Here is a 15,926-nt window from a genome sequence, read left to right as displayed (position 1 = left end):
TTGTCCTTATCAGTTTATGTCCTTAAAACATGTGTGCAGTGATTTCACTAAAATAATTATGCTACTGAAGGCAAACAACTTGGATTTTCTTCAAGGACAATGAAATAACATAAAAAGTAAATGGAAGTACCTCCTAAGGAAATCCCGTGACACAGGGTTTGACTCCTCAGTTTCATAAAGTATCTGTTATCTAGCTACAGGGAATTATATTGGTCACCAAAACAACACTGGTTATCTAAGCGTAAGGTAATCACCAGTGTTACAAGTTCCCAACAATTCAGTTTTTCTTCTGTTTATCTTTCAAATTAGTAGTGGTTGTAACAAGATCTAGTGTGCATTTTACCAATCAAAGACAAATCCAGAATCTTCCAATATCAGTCCCGAGTTACAGCATTTTGCAAAAAGCTTTGGTGAACCCAATGTAGTTGCGTGCCCATACTTCCTGGGGATCTACCCAGTCATGTTGTATTCAGGGGTTGATCTTGTTTCTGTGGTTTCCAACATGCTAAAGTGGTATGAATCATAGACCGCATTCCTTATGCTCTGTTTAATATCAACATATTGAGTTTGAAAATGTCTTTTCCTTTTAATTTTTTAACTGTTTTGTTTTTCTTGGTTTTCTCTTATGTATACTATGTATGATAAGTTCAATGTGTTTTAACTTTAGAATTAATTATTTAGACATAATTATATTGTGAATTACAAATGAAAAATTAATTTCCAGTCAGAAAAACTGAAGACTTTGTTAAAGTTCTCACAATGTGATATATAAGGTGAACATTTAGAGCAATAAAACAAGGAATCTGGCTTATAAACAGATACTTATTTTTCTGTGCATCTCTTCCTATGACTCTTGAATTCAAGTGTGAGTTTCATTGGCATGAATTCCCAAATAAACTAAGCAATTTTGATACCTGATTTTACTTACTAGATATTAACACTAGTGGCCTGTTGGCTAAAAAAATATAAGAAATAATCCACAATAGCAATGTTAGAAAAAGTCACATAACTTAATCATAAAGGGAAGAAAACCAAAACCAAAACAAAACAAAAATCAATCAATCAAACAAACAAACAAAAAACATTCTTGACTCTCTCTACCATCTTCTCCCCAGAAGAATCAAGGTCTTCATTCACCTCCATTTTTCCATGAGCTGCAACACGTAAGAAAGGGTGAATATGTAAATCCAAACAGCCATTCTTTGTGACATGGTATATTTGGGGATGTATTTTATTCCGGTTTAACCTGTGCAGAAAGTCTGTTTATTAGTGTTTCCCTAGTGAGCTCTTTTCTGTGAAACTTTCCCCTTCTTCCTAGTTTTCTACAAACTGTGCTTGTTCCTTGCTGTTTTCCTTAATTTTCACTTGTATATACTTCATGGTGTTTGAAATTTCTGTTTTCCTGTAATAGCTTCCAATCAAACTTTCCCTTTCCAACTTTTTCAGAGAAGATGCTTTTGATTGATTTTATATAATAAGTTCAACACTAGGGAAATGCTTCTTTCTTCTTCTTTATCATCTATTTATATTTTTTTTCACCAGTAATAAGCATGACCTTGAGCCAACCCTGGAAAAAGCAGTCTTCATATAGTTAACATCTGTTATTTTTATTTCTTGCTATTGATCACACCTTAAAACAGAGTATTAGCTGCTGGATGTCAGTATATGTGATAGTATTTTTCTTTAGAAAAAGTATAGAAGATAATACCTTTCACATTAAAAAAAAAAAAAAAAAAAAAAAAAAAAAAAAAAAGCTTTCTTGCAGGGCCTAGAGAGGGAAGCTTTCTCTCCTGCAACAATGTTTGTATCAAACCAGATTTCTTATAGAATGTTCCCTAACACCTATCACCTATTTTTTATTTTGAAGAAGAAGCACTGTCAATGTAATGAACCATGATTTTTAACAGAAAAAGATTAATATATAGAATGAAAGAGCTAAGAATAAAATAAAAATATTAGAAATTTGAAGTTTCATGTTTGTCCATCAGAACGTATTTAAGGACTTACAATTGATTATTATGAAATTACTGTCAGAGGTCCCTATTGAAATTAAGGTGTTTGGAGTTTAATGAGAAGTATTTGAAAAAGGTTACATGCATTTTTCCAAGCTGTATTTACTCGGGGAACCAGAAAGAACATGGATGCGACCAATACTCACTGTGGTGGTTCCAGAAGTTTAAATTACTGTATAATTTCTGTAGTTACTATATACAGATGATAATCTGTTAGGTTTGCTTGCTTTTCCTTGCAGGTTTATTTTTGGTTAAATGCATTGTATAATTGGTGGCTTTTTGGAAATTTTACATTATAAAGGCAAACCTGGAATTTTTAATCTCAATGTCCTAAGCTTCAGGCTTAGGCTCCTTTCTATTTCAAAGAAAACCTAGGTGAAGATCAGTAGTTGTGCAGAACCTTCTTGTTAAGGAATAAATAATCAAGCTGAACATTTGGGGGTTTGAAACACGCAGGGTCAATAGAAGAGTACATCGAAAGCTCATTTATGCATTATCGGAAAGCCACTAAGGAGTCTCTTACAGCCCTGCCCCTTTTAAAGAAGCCATTACAAGAAGCATGAGGTTGAGAGTATAAAAGTAAATGACAGAGCTGTTGCACTGTAAATTTTTAGCAGCATGAGTTAGGACGGTCCCTTCACCCTTAGGTGGCAATGTCATGAGTAAATATTGCTAGGAAAGAGAAATTAGAGCTAGTAATACCCTAACCGTCTCCTAAGCGATCAAATTTATATAACATTTTCTTAAAATTCTATGTTATGAAAATGGTAATGGATCAGTCACTCATAGCTCCTAATGCCAACTGTTAAGATGCAGCATTCATTTGACCCTATGTATACATAACGTGTGTGTGTATATCTGTATACGGTTACATCTAGACATAGATTTAAAGTGGCACCAGCTTTAATTACAAGGTGTAGTTTCCAAAGGCTTTCATCTGCTTAAGCTAGATTTGAATCTGTACTATCAAATGCAGCCTACAGACTTTAGAATAAGGAAAAAGAATTTTAGTTAATTTTAGAAACCTTTGTTTTTGCTTAAAGTCAATCTTCTGTTTTGGTACAGGTTATGAAACTTCTCTGTTCCCAGCCTTTTTGTAACCTAGCTCCTCACATGAGAAAATAGGCTATGGTTCATTTTTCTTTGGTAAATTGGTAATTCCTTCCAAATAAGAAACCTTAAAAAAGCTTTGAGAAATTAAGTCTATAACTCAATGTATGGTTAAATGTATTGTAGACAAAAGGGTGTACCTTGTCTGTAGTCCTTGAAGGTGGAAAGAAGATGTGACTTAGATGATGTTTGGGGAGTGGCCTTTAGAGTACAAGATGATTTGACAGTGAAGGAGCTGTAAGAGCTTTTGGTTGTCTGCTTGTATTTTCAAAAGAGCTGTCTATCCTGAGGTATTTTGGAATACACTGGGAGTTATGAAATGTGTGCAGATGCTCAAGGGACTGCAGAGTGGATGTATTGAGGATGGGAAGAACAGACAGTGGTGTGACTTGAGTGAAGAACAGACAGAAGATTTGAGTGGTGTGATTGTCAGCAGAGCTGTTTACAATAGAAGTTGTGTTCAGATTAGGGAATTGCTCTGGGGAGATAATGCTCAGGGTATTTCAACAGTCACTAGGGCCTACATGTTTTGGGTGATGCAGGGACAGGATGCTGAGATGGTACTGTAATACAACACCAGACTGAAAGGTCTGTGATAAGAACAGAGACAGGAAAGGATTGAATCACCGACCAAGTTTAAGATTATAAGATTATAAAGTGTCTGTTTCTATCCCTGATCAGGTATTTCTTCCTTTTTTACGTCCTTAGTGTAAGACCAAAAATGGAACCAGAAAAAATGTAATACCTATTAGAACATTTCTTATATGTGAGGTGGGAATTTAATATTGAAGGACACTGGTGGTTGTTAACCTTTGAATTTGCTTTGGGCAGGTGTATTGAAAGTGTCCAGAACTTTAGCGCTGTCTAGGTAAGTCCTAAGAATGTTTGGTTAGGAGGTGGGGTGCTGGCTGAGCTGTCAACATGCATACTAGATGTATCTTATCAGCTGGCACTGTGGCATAGCATATCCTAAGGTCAGTGCTGCTAGGACATAAATGTGTTACGCATCATAGTAGATACCTATACACTATGTGGAAAGACAAAAATTTATGTGGAAAGGGTGGCTTTATATTAAACTACAAACTAAAAAAAAAATAGTGTACAGACAAATAAAGTGGAAGGCAGGAGTAAGGAAGCACATAAGGGCAGCTGTGTAAAGCTCTCTCTGCCTTTTAAGAATGCTACTATTTTCATGTCTAGGTCAATTATCAATACATTCTCCTAGGTTAATGATCCAGGAAGTGAGTTAGTTCATTTTTGTTGCTGATTGTGGGGGAACATTATTTTATTGCCATTAACAAATGTGATAATGGATATGTAATTATTTTTGTTGCACAGCTTATTCAAGTTGTTGTGGGGAAAATATTAAATGGAATCACTAAGGAGGATTTAAGCAATTATGACCCTATTTTCAATAAATGTTAAATCTCACGTGTGCCAGGTTTCAAACTGTAACACAAATCCTGTATACCCTCTGCTGCACCTCAGAGCTGAGATTTGATATATACTAAGTTTACTTGGTTTTTATTTTAGATATGACAGTGATGGTTGGTGTCCGCCTTTGCCCGTTCAGACCTACCTCCATCAGGGCATGGAGGATGAGCTTGAAGAAGATGATGATCGTGTTCCCACACCTCCTGTGCGAGGAGTAGCTTCATCACCTGCCATCTCCTTTGGGCAACAGTCGACTGCAACCCTCACGCCTTCTCCACGAGAGGAGATGCAGCCAATGCTTCAAGCCCACCTTGATGAATTAACCAGGGCCTACCAGTTTGATATAGCAAAGCAGACATGGTAAATATTTGAAGGGGGCACCGGCAGCTTGGGAAATGAAAGCATAATAATAATCTATTCCTTGGTGGCATAAACATCAACTGTGCTCAACAAATGTCAGTAATGTTTCCAAAACCATAAGATAGAAGAAGAAATAGCAAAACTGTATCTACAATGCAAAGGCCTTAAACATTGGTAGTTGCTTTTGAAACCATAATGTATGGGAATATATTAAATCCTGGCTAAAAACACATGAAAATAATATTCCTCTGGAATTCTGCATATATGCAACTGAGAAGTTAGCACCCACCTACTGACAACTTTTACGCAGTTCACAGTACTCTCTTCTCAGGCTAGCAAAAGGCATGATTTTTTTAAGAATTTCAGTAATACTGGAGACCTAAATTTCTGTTATAAAATAATGCTAGTTACTTGAAATAGCAATGTGGCAGATTTTATTCCTTGTCACATGAGAATGAAGCATTTGTAAATCTGACTGTATTTTGAAACACCACAAAAATTTCTGATTCATAGGGAAAAAACAGAAATGGCAGGAAGGAAGTTGTTAGAATTTACAGAGTGGATCTTGCATTTCGGAGTGCTTTATGCCTATTTAAGGGAAGAGCAAGCAAATATCACAGTAACATTTCCCCTGTAAAACAAACAGAAGCAGTCTCTTTGGGGACTGAAAAGGAACTTGTCGTCTGCACCAGATGGGGATGCGGTGAAGGTCATTTGCTCTCTGGATGTTCCCTAAGTGGCAGTTGTCCTTTAAAAACTTTTATATCCAGACAAAGCCCGAGACTCTCAGAGGACAGGAGTAGAGATAGTTACTGAGTGGCACGCTGCCAGTGAGAAACAGGCTTTCCATACTGGTAAATAAAGCCACAAAGTTATTCAGCTTGAGCTACCATAAATAGACCAGGCAGGTAGGCAGGCCATGCCAAATCAAAGCCAGCTGTTTTCCCTGGACACCGTTGAAGCCTGGAGGCTTGTTTGCAATCTGCGCTCCATCAACAGGGTACTTTGGTCTCACGGCAGTGCCACACTGCCAAGCACAGAGCTCAGCCTGCTGTGGGACAGACCCAAATCCCAGGCAGCAGCTAAACCTGGCCTCTTGAAGGTGGCTGGCTTGTGAACCAGCACGCAGATGCACACCCTATCTGCACAGGCAATTGCTGCTGCATTTTGCAGCTGTTACACTTTCTACACCCTGCAAACTGCAGGTAGTGGATAGCGTGGCTGAACTCAGTAGCAAAGCCTCTCGCTTTGGACAGGTCCTGCTCCCTTTTTGGAGAAATGAAAATCGACTGGGGACATTCATAATGTATTTAGGAATATACAGGTTTTAACATCACTCTTGTGTAAGAGCACAGTTAATTGTACATGAAACTAAATATATATATATAGAGAGAGAGGCAATAACCTGTATTGCATACTAGTACCTTACAGTAGATTTTGGGGTAAATACTGGGAGCTGCAAATAGAAGTGATTTGATATTGTTTGGCTGAAGACACACCATGCTGTTAAAGGATCTAGTGAAGGCTGTTCAAAGTCAGTGGAAAGTCCTCCACTCTCGTAAATGAGAAGGAAGATTATTTTCTTTTCACAAGTTAACCTCTCAAGTGTAAAGGGAAGAAACAACAAGGTGAGACCTATCAGATAGCTTACTGTAGGAGTAACAGCAGAGACCAGACAACTAGGAATTTGAGAAAGAGCACATTAGTGATTACTGGAAAAGTACATAATGATTATGGCCTTGATCCAGCAAATCACTTAAGTATATGCTTAACTACAAGTACATGAGAAATTGACTTCAATTGTTCTATCACATGCTTAACATTAAGCATATACTTAAGTATTTTGCTTGATTAGGAACTAATCACACTGTTTATTGAGGGTTAGATCATAGTGCCCTTTTGTACAGTGTTTTGAACACTGCATAACCAAGACACTGATGTCCAGGGAGAAAAGTATTCAGGAACTGTTAATCAGAAGGGGGCTGTATATCAGAAAGAAAACCTTTGCACTGCAAATAAGCTTTAGGATAAGCAATAATTTAAAACCTACACATGAAGGCGAAAAGAGATTCCAGTGGTACATAACATTTACCATGACATGCTCCAATCCAATAGATTTACATTATGAAAAAAGACTGTTTGCATAGCAAGAATTACTGTGCTTATCAAGTGTAGGCAATAATACAGCACCAAGTGGTCAGTGAAAACACAGTAGATCTAGGTAGCCTTACAGGTGACAGTTGCGATTTTTTCTGGTATGCTGGTAACCAAGCAGAAGACCAGCAGAGTCCTGGACCCCATCCAGCCTTCTGCCAATTGGCATCAGGTCACGGCACCTTATGAATAGCCCCCCAAGGGCTCCCACAAGGCTCAGCTAGTGAAATCAAGTCCCGTCTGTGTTCCTATGCCAAGGGCAGTCACATCTGGGTCCCCTGGCACAGCTTGCTGTGTACCTGCAGTGCTGTGACAAAAGTCACATTAAAAGCAGAATTGAAAGCTGATGGTTGTTCTTCTCCTCTCTAGAGTCTCAGAGACCACATAAGTAAAAATCCAAGCCCAGTGCTTGCCTTTGGCTATTTAGGTTGGGTGTTTTTTATCTTTGTTTTTTCCTTTTTAAAATTGTGATTGCTGCATGCAGTAATTTCATGCATGCATGCCCTAATACTGCTGGAAATAAATCAATTAGACTACTTGGAATTAAGCAAAATAAAAAGTCTTTACTGTTGATGGATTCATTGGACTTCAAAATTTATTCTGCCCTATTGGTCATTTCCTCCTCTTGAGGGTGAGTTTTCCATATGACCATTGAGTCTGTTCTAGCAGAAGGAGCAAAATTTAATTTTGGCTCAAATGTGTGATTTGCAAGGTGGAAAGTTGGTTGAGACACTTCTATACTAGGTTGGGATTCAGAATTGTGCTTTTCTGTGGACTTCCTACATGATTTATGTAGTCTCTGGGTACATCAGTTCCTCACCTGTTAAAGGACGATCTTGACCTTCCCTGTGTTACAGGAGGGGATGTATATTTAATATTGGAAAGTGCACAGGTACTCTGCTGTGGTGAATAACTGGACTGACTTTTCTCGAGTTTGACCTAACAGGCATATTTTGTAAATCTGCGTGAGGACTTACTGAGAGTCTGATCTTCTGTTGACCATGGGGTACAAAGTCTCACTTGTTCTGATGCTGTTTTCCTGTTTGTTTGTGTAGGCATATCCAAAGCAATACACAACCTCCTCAGGCTCCAGTTCCGCCTCTAGGATATGTATCTGGAAACCTTATCTCAGACTTGGAAACAGATGTTCCAGATGATGATGAGGATGATATTGAAGAAGAAACTGTAGAAATCAGCAGGCCACTGAGAGGTCTAGAGCATACTCCAGGCTCCAGTATGGACAACCTAGACAGCTCTGTGACAGGTAACCAAACACACTAAACATTGACACCAGCTTGTTCCTCACAGTAAAAAACATCATTAATCAAACACTTTTTAAGTGAAAATTTATTCCACTCTATTTCTGTAACATTTAAAATGTGTTAATATTAAACACTAAAGTTAAAGGAGGATTTGAAAATACTTTGCTGCAAAATGATAAGAAAATTCATGAATTTTAAAAAGCTTTAAAGACTTGAAAGAAAACTCAATTATATCCTAGCTTTCATGAAAAGTTCACTCTACTGGAGAAGCAAGTCGGTTACTTAAAAAGGAGGGGGAAGACCTCAGCTTAGGAATATATATTTCAAAATCAGGAGCAGCATAAAAATTTTATCTTAAATCACTTTCAGATATTTTGCTGGGTAAATGCTTTTACAGATGAACACAGGGAAGTTAAAAGACTTCAGAATAAGCACAGTTGGATCGGCACAACATTTGCTTGTAGCGTAAATATAACATTTATGTAGGAAAATGTGTACTTTGAACCTATTTTGTATTGCTGAATTTAGTAATTGTTCCCTTTCTGTGAAGATATTTAATTATTCTGACACATTCCTTCACTGCTTTTCTCCCTTTGCATGCATTGGAAAGTTACAACAGGGATCGTCAAAGGGGAACTAGAAGGGTATGATAACCTAACATACAGAAACTGAATAAATAAAATTGCTGTCGATAAAATATAGTCAGGGAAATATATATATATTTTTTAAAAATACAGACTTTATATGGGCACAATGAACTTTTTCAGGCATCATCATATTTCCCTTCAGGTTGAACTTGGACTTCTCTATAATGTAGTATATCTCTATAAGTATAAGTATAAGTATAAGTATATGTACAGCTTTTGTATAGACCCAAATGTACATAGTGTCCACAGCTCATGACGCCTGGTGGATGCTTCTTCAGTCTCTGATCTCTGTGGAGGGAAGCTAGTTGTTAGCTGCACCTGCAGGGAGACTGGTTCAATAACACATTACTACAACAACACTGCTTATTTTTGTCTTTTTGTGGACTTCACAAATTCTAAAAATTTTGCACCCTTATTTAAACATTGTTATTCTGAAAACACTGCAGGAATATGACAGTGATGGAACATCAATACCTATAATTTCCTTCCCTTTCCCTTGTTAATTAAATAGTGTGTTGCTTTATCCCACTTTCCAGGTTTTCCCTCACCCTAGGGCCAGACTGCTTGCCAATCTAATTAAGACTTAGGAACTGTCGCTCTAATGCTGCAATTTGAAATCCGGATCCAACTGAAGGCTGTGGAGTTAAAGTTTAAATCCCTGAATTCTGAAGGTTAACTTATTAGTGCATGAGTATGTTAAGTCACTTTGCTTGAATTTCTAGTATAATCTCCTTCAGGCTATAATTCTGCATATTTTTGCATATCTCACTAGTGGCTCAGAAACCTTTCCATTAGGAATGCAGTAAGGGTTTTTGCACTGGTAATACAGAAATAAATAAATCATCAGGTTGCTATATATTTTCCGTTTGGTATGTATTGGTGTTGATATATCCGTAAATCAGAAAATGAGTGTTTTGAACATTTACATTTTCACCTAATATTTTGGACCAGCCTACCTAGTGCAAAGTAAGGAACAGCTGTATTTCTGCTCCAATTCAAGGAATTTTGTGCTCATTGCAGTTTATGTTTTTATAAATTACATTCAAGCTTATTTTCTTAATTAAAAATGTTACTTAATTATTGAAATGTTAAAAACCTGCTGGTGGTTTTTTGTTGTTGTTTGTTTCTTTCTTTGGAAGAAATTGGGCAGAACCTGGTAATGTAGACTGAGCTTGTATGTAAGGTTATTTAAGTGCAGACCCACTTGTCCCTACCACCTTTTTGATGTTGTTTCATCCAGCTGAAAATTAAGGTTTTTCTTTTGCTTTTTCCTTTGCTTGTTTAATTCCTGGCTGGATCTGTTCCTTGATCTGGTTCACTGCATGGCAATGTGTTTGTCAGCACTGCAGGAGGGGGCTATGCAGCCAGAAGGCAAGCAAAATGACAGGCTTCCCCAATAGCTTATAGCCAACACTTACATCGGCTTAAAACAATTAGGAAACTATAGCCTTGGCAAAATACATCCAGCAAGTTAGTCTAAATAATCTATAAAATCGCAAACTCTCATAATAAGAAAGTGTCTGTTTTCCTCGGTTACTGTGTGGGCAAAACCTTAATTTTCTGAGCTGGGCTTGTTTTTTATTAGTAGGCAGAAGGAAATTGCTTGTTTTACTTGGGGGAATTGTTTTAAAGGAGAATTTTAATTTTGTGTATCTGTTTCTGTTAACCTGTCCAGGTTGCATTTACTAGTGTTAAGGAGGGTATAAAACAAATTGCATCCATTGTTTCTAAGCTGTTTCTCATTCTTTAACTTGATTGCTTTTAGAATACTGTAGAAGAACTTTTTTTTTTTTTTTTTTTTTTTTTTTTTAACTGAGATAATACAATCTGCTTCTTCTTTTCATTGGGTTTTTGATGATTTAAACCAGCACCTTCCTAGGAAACTATTTACTACATTTTCACTTCTTTAAGCATTACATTATATCAAACAAATGGAGGCAAATGAGAACAGCTAACCTGGAAGAAGCAATATTTCTGTATATTTTTAAACATGTTCTGTGAGTGTAGTGCTTGTAGTAAAACTGGATTGGCATTCCTCAGTTGAGACTTCCCCAGAATAGAGTTGCTGTACAATGAGCAGGATGCGTTTCCTCACTGTTAGCACGCCTCAGCGATGGCTCGAAGACACCCACGCCAGGAGTGCAACGGTACTTTGTTCTTCATGGCTGAGCTGAGACTGAGGTTTTCATCCAATGCCAAACATGGGATTCTCAGTGGGGAAACACTGGCACTGGGTGAACCGAGCTCAGACTGCTAAATTTCTCTGAAACCACAGTGTTGCTCTTATAAACTGCTTAAAAGTCAAATTGCCTTCCAGGCTCTTGAGTTTTAGTTACAGCTAACTGAAGATTCAGACAGGGATTTAATCTGCGTTATTAAGCTTTTCTCTTTGCAGGTGGCAGAAGCATAACACTGACACGTCTAACAGAGTGAACAGAAAGGAGGAGTACACAGTAACTGTATCTTAATATTTTTCAGATATTGCAAAGAAAATTCAAAGAGGGCAGCTTAGGTTTGGATGTTTGTAGAATGGAATAAGAAATCAAAGTCAATATTTTGATTTGTTCCCAAACTAGTTTGCTAGGATACTAAGTTCCTAGTTTGGATTTAAAGACTAAACAAAACAAACAAACAACAACAGCTGAAAAGCAGCTGTAAAACTTCTGCTAACTTGACTTTTTGTTCACAATCATTTAGGGTTCTTTTTGCTTTCACAGACACATTGAAATGCGCTTTTTCTTTTGCTTATTTTTAGTGTTTACCTTTATAATGAATTGCTGTGGAGAATTATGGCATGAATGGTCATGAAGAGTCTTATATTATTCTACATTTATAGACTTAATTGCTTATAATGAATATATGAACTTATTTTTTTTCCTAATGAAATGACAGAAGAACGCTAGGTTTTGTTAGATCAAATTAATGCTGTTAGGGGGCTTCTTTAGTCTTCCCATTATCTTTTCCTCCCCCAGCTCCACCAGTGAAGTTAGTAGTTCAGTCCTAGTGCGTTTTTACCAAGGGTAGAGATACACCCATTAACTAGCATGGAAATTAGAACAGGCCCTCTTCCTCCCTGGCTGATATAAACTAATAGAAGCAGAGGGATATTCTTGTAACGAGTGCCATTGCATACAGATAGAAAAACATTTTTTTTTTTCTTAATAAAATTATCAAGATTTGAAATTATAAAGATTGCTATAGGTTATATAGCTCAGTAAGGAAAAAAGTCACTTATTTGGCATGTTTTGGTCTTGATTAAAAGAATCAGTGATCACTGTCTGTATGGAAAAGTTGTTCATTCATTGTGTCTGAGCACAAATGGAATAATTCTTGGAAATTACACAAAATCATTTTTGTGAGCCATATTTTACCATGTCAGAGTTCAGTATTTGTATTGACTTGGTTAGGGATGCCTATTGCAGAAGATTCTATTTTATAAGCAGACAGATTGCATTTAATAGGAAGAATGTGTATCATGCATTAAATATGTGCTCGGAAAATAGGAAACTTCTAGTTTTTGTATCTCATAAAAATGGTAATGCAACAATTAGCAGGGTCATATTATAAAGCACAGACTTTACTCTAGCTTAATGGATCTAGGGATATGCATTCATCAGCAAGGATGGATTTAGCATAAAACGACATGTAAATGAATTGATGACTGATCATAAATTAATTTTAGTGCTGAAGAAGTAATTGAGACACAGCAAGATGCCACTTTATCATAGTATTTTACAGCTCAGCAACATTTGAGCAACTACTTAATGTTCTGTGTGCATTTCTTTTCTAACAGCTTGAATAAATTTGAGATTTTTTTGTGCCTTTCAGCAATATGGAAACCAAAAAATCTAAAAAGATTGAAAATGCAAACACAAATAAATTTGGCTAAGTGGCATAAATTCATTTTTCATTAAATGGTTATGAAGGACATTAATTATGGTTGGGCCTCTAAAGTGCCAAATATGTATATGTGTTTTGACTCCATTTATTTAGAATTTCCTATCCCCACATAAAAAATTTCAAATAATAATGGTTTATTTTAGTTGTATACATTTAATATTTGGGACTTCTCTGGGGAAGTATAATGTAAAGTATAAGTCCAAGCTGAATTTTTGAAGTATGATCACATTTATTCTGCATTCAGGAGTTTCCATTATTCATGTTTATTCTAATGGTACAATGACTACTGCCCCCTGTTATTTCATCACTTCCACTAAAATTACTGGTCATTCCTTCTTTATAATCATGACCAAAGAGGTCAATGGCTAGAGGAATTCTGTAACTGATTTCAGCTGGAGTAGCATCAGCCCCCGGGGACTTCATCCACACCTCACAAACCTGAGCAGTCTGGTCCTGTTCCATCAAAAAACCTGCAGAGGAATATGGGCCTTACTTAACATTAGCATGTGCTTAATGGTCTTATAAAGGAAAGCACATAAGCATGCCCATACAAGTCCCAGTTAACATCGGTTGTTAACTTTAAGCATGCATGTAGAGTTTTGTGTATCAGAAGAATACCAAATGGAATTTTCAGAGATGTTAGGTTTGTTGTGAACAGCTTTTATTTCACAAGTGCATTAGATTTTTTTTTTTAATTATTTTTTGCTAAAGTAAAGCAAGAATACATCTTGCAAAGAAAAATAGTTTTTATTGTAGGCAAAACACCACTAAAAGCTGTACTGTGCAGCCTACAAGAAGCTAGCACCTCAAGTCCCCCTACCTTTCCCTGAGAGCAAAGAAGCTTTCTGTTTGCGTTAGCACCAGGAGATATTTTATGGAGCAAGAAAACAGAGTTCAACTTTTCACAGAGTTGATTTTGTTCCACATAAAGCATTTACTGCTGCTGTCAGCAAGAGTAAAATTTACAGTTGCCAGAAAGCGTAAAAACTCAAATGTGCTCTTGGAGAACACATAGTGAGTTGCATGTAAAGGAGACGCTAAAAGCCTATTTCATTCCATTTGCAAATGCATAGTTGATCTGAAAGGGATGTCAGCATCTCTTATCCTGCCTTTATTCAGAGAGAAACAAATGTGCATCTGATTTGGGAAAACAAGAGTCTGGTGGACGCCATTAGAGAAGGCATCCCCATGTGCACAAGGTGAACACAGCTACGTGGTGGCCTGAGGGGCCTGGGCTGAGCTGCAGCAGGCCCGTGCCAGCTTGGCCATGTCCACACCCCTGGAGGGCAAACATGGGCAGTGTGAATGAGTGGAAATAATGAGAATTTACTGGGTTAGCCGCCTGGTCACACACAGCTGTGGATGATGACAGCTTGCTGACTTGAGCAGTTACGAAGATCTTTGCTTCAGTTTGCAGTCTGCAGGTGGCCCAGCAACCAGAAGTCATGTCATTGTTTGCTTTAGTTGTCATCTGCATTGTTGTCCTCATCCAGTATAGCTCATGTCCATGCCAGAATTGAGCCATGCTTCCAGCCTGACAGGCACTGCCTCCTCATGCAGCTGATGGAGGCACGGCGAAGGGGAAGCGACACATAAGCAGAGCGCCTGTTGGTGCTTGCTGTCCATGGGAGTGCAGAGGAGGTCAGGAACAGGGCTTGTCTAGAGAGTTAGCCTGAAAAACTGGCAGTCTGAGGACAACGCTCTACTGATAATTAACATTTTGGTGTTGTTAAGAAAACCCGACATGGCTGTGAGTACGTAAAGAGAGAGATGTATGCACACGCATTGGACAGAGCATTATGGACATTTGCAGATTTTAAGTATATTTCATACTTAAAATGTGAACTCTTTTTTCAGCTGGATTGCGCCCTTCTAAGAGCAGATGAAAAATAACAACTCCTCCTAGATACACCTTAAAAGTGTCCCATCCAAATGATCACATGTATTATATGTTATGCAACAGCTCAGTGGCTGGTTAGCAAATGGACAAAGCAATGTAAGCAAATGGAAATTCAACCTTAATTACCTTTAAAAGGTCCTCCAGTGTATTAGAAACCTATGTATATTCATGCATACTCTATTCAATATGCATTTCCATATGCATCTACATGGAGAGAAGAATCATATAAAACCCCTGGGCCCTGAAACTAACAAAATACATTGTAAATTTTCAGCACCTGAATATCTTTGATATCTGTAAGTCTAATCATATTTTATGTTTCAGCTTGTGCTTACATATTTTGCAGGATGTGTTGATAAGCAATTGTTTGAAAATGTCCTCAGCTATAGCATTTAATTTTCTTACATCTGCATGAAGTGTTTTATCTCTAGTATGTCTTTTCATACACTATCGGAAACTCTTACTAAGACTTTTTACTCTCCATTCTCTATGATGTTCTATCACACTTTGATTGTTAGTTCAGAAACTGTCTTCTCAGAGGAAATTCAGTTTTAGCCTTCCCTTGCTGTTATCTAGGCTTCCTTACATCTGTCTCGATCAGGTCGAGTCTGTTTGGAAAATAACAATTCTTTGTGTGCTCCTGGCAAGCAGAATCAAACCCTGTCACTCTGTTGCACTTAACACACTTTCTGCCTGTCAGACCTCCATAGACCTCTTCAGTTAGTTTATTTTCTTGTATCTTAGGAGTGTATGGACTTTTGTTATTGTAGCCCACCACTTTGATGACATTAAAAGATTCAGTCACTGCCACATCACAAAATAATCCATTGTTCTCAGGCTGTTTGATGCAGCATGTTACAGACTAAATTTCAGTATTCATTTATTGTACTCATTTCTTATTTTTTCAGTATATTTTATATTTTACATAATGTATGTAGTTATATATATAGCTATTTAGCCTATCAGTTTGGTTCTATTAAGTGGGTCAGCATTGATTTACTAGTTAACGATTTCAAACAAAATAATAATTTATTGTACAAATATTAAAAGAGCTTTGAAGACCATGACTTATACTGCTGTACATCTTATGTATATTCACATAAATTCACCTGTGCTTACTGAATAGTAAAGTCAAGGCCATTATGTA

General features: G+C 37.1%; 1 protein-coding gene across 19 annotated transcripts in view; it reads left to right on the top strand.

Annotated features, from left to right (window-relative positions):
* ROBO2 (roundabout guidance receptor 2) overlaps window positions 1–15,926 on the top strand; it is a 1,084,545-nt gene that overhangs the window by 1,045,822 nt on the left and 22,797 nt on the right. For all 19 annotated transcript variants that reach the window (XM_035315365.1, XM_035315363.1, XM_035315379.1 and 16 more), the window contains 2 exons: window positions 4,656–4,916; window positions 8,126–8,334. In XM_035315365.1, the coding sequence (XP_035171256.1) occupies window positions 4,656–4,916; window positions 8,126–8,334 (470 nt within the window). The remainder of the gene's footprint in view (window positions 1–4,655; window positions 4,917–8,125; window positions 8,335–15,926) is intronic.

This window comes from Oxyura jamaicensis, chromosome 1 (genome assembly GCF_011077185.1).
Source record: "Oxyura jamaicensis isolate SHBP4307 breed ruddy duck chromosome 1, BPBGC_Ojam_1.0, whole genome shotgun sequence".
Classification (NCBI taxonomy): Eukaryota; Metazoa; Chordata; class Aves; order Anseriformes; family Anatidae; genus Oxyura; species Oxyura jamaicensis.
The sequence above is the reverse complement of the archived record's forward strand: the minus strand, read 5'-3'. Positions and strand labels throughout refer to the sequence as shown.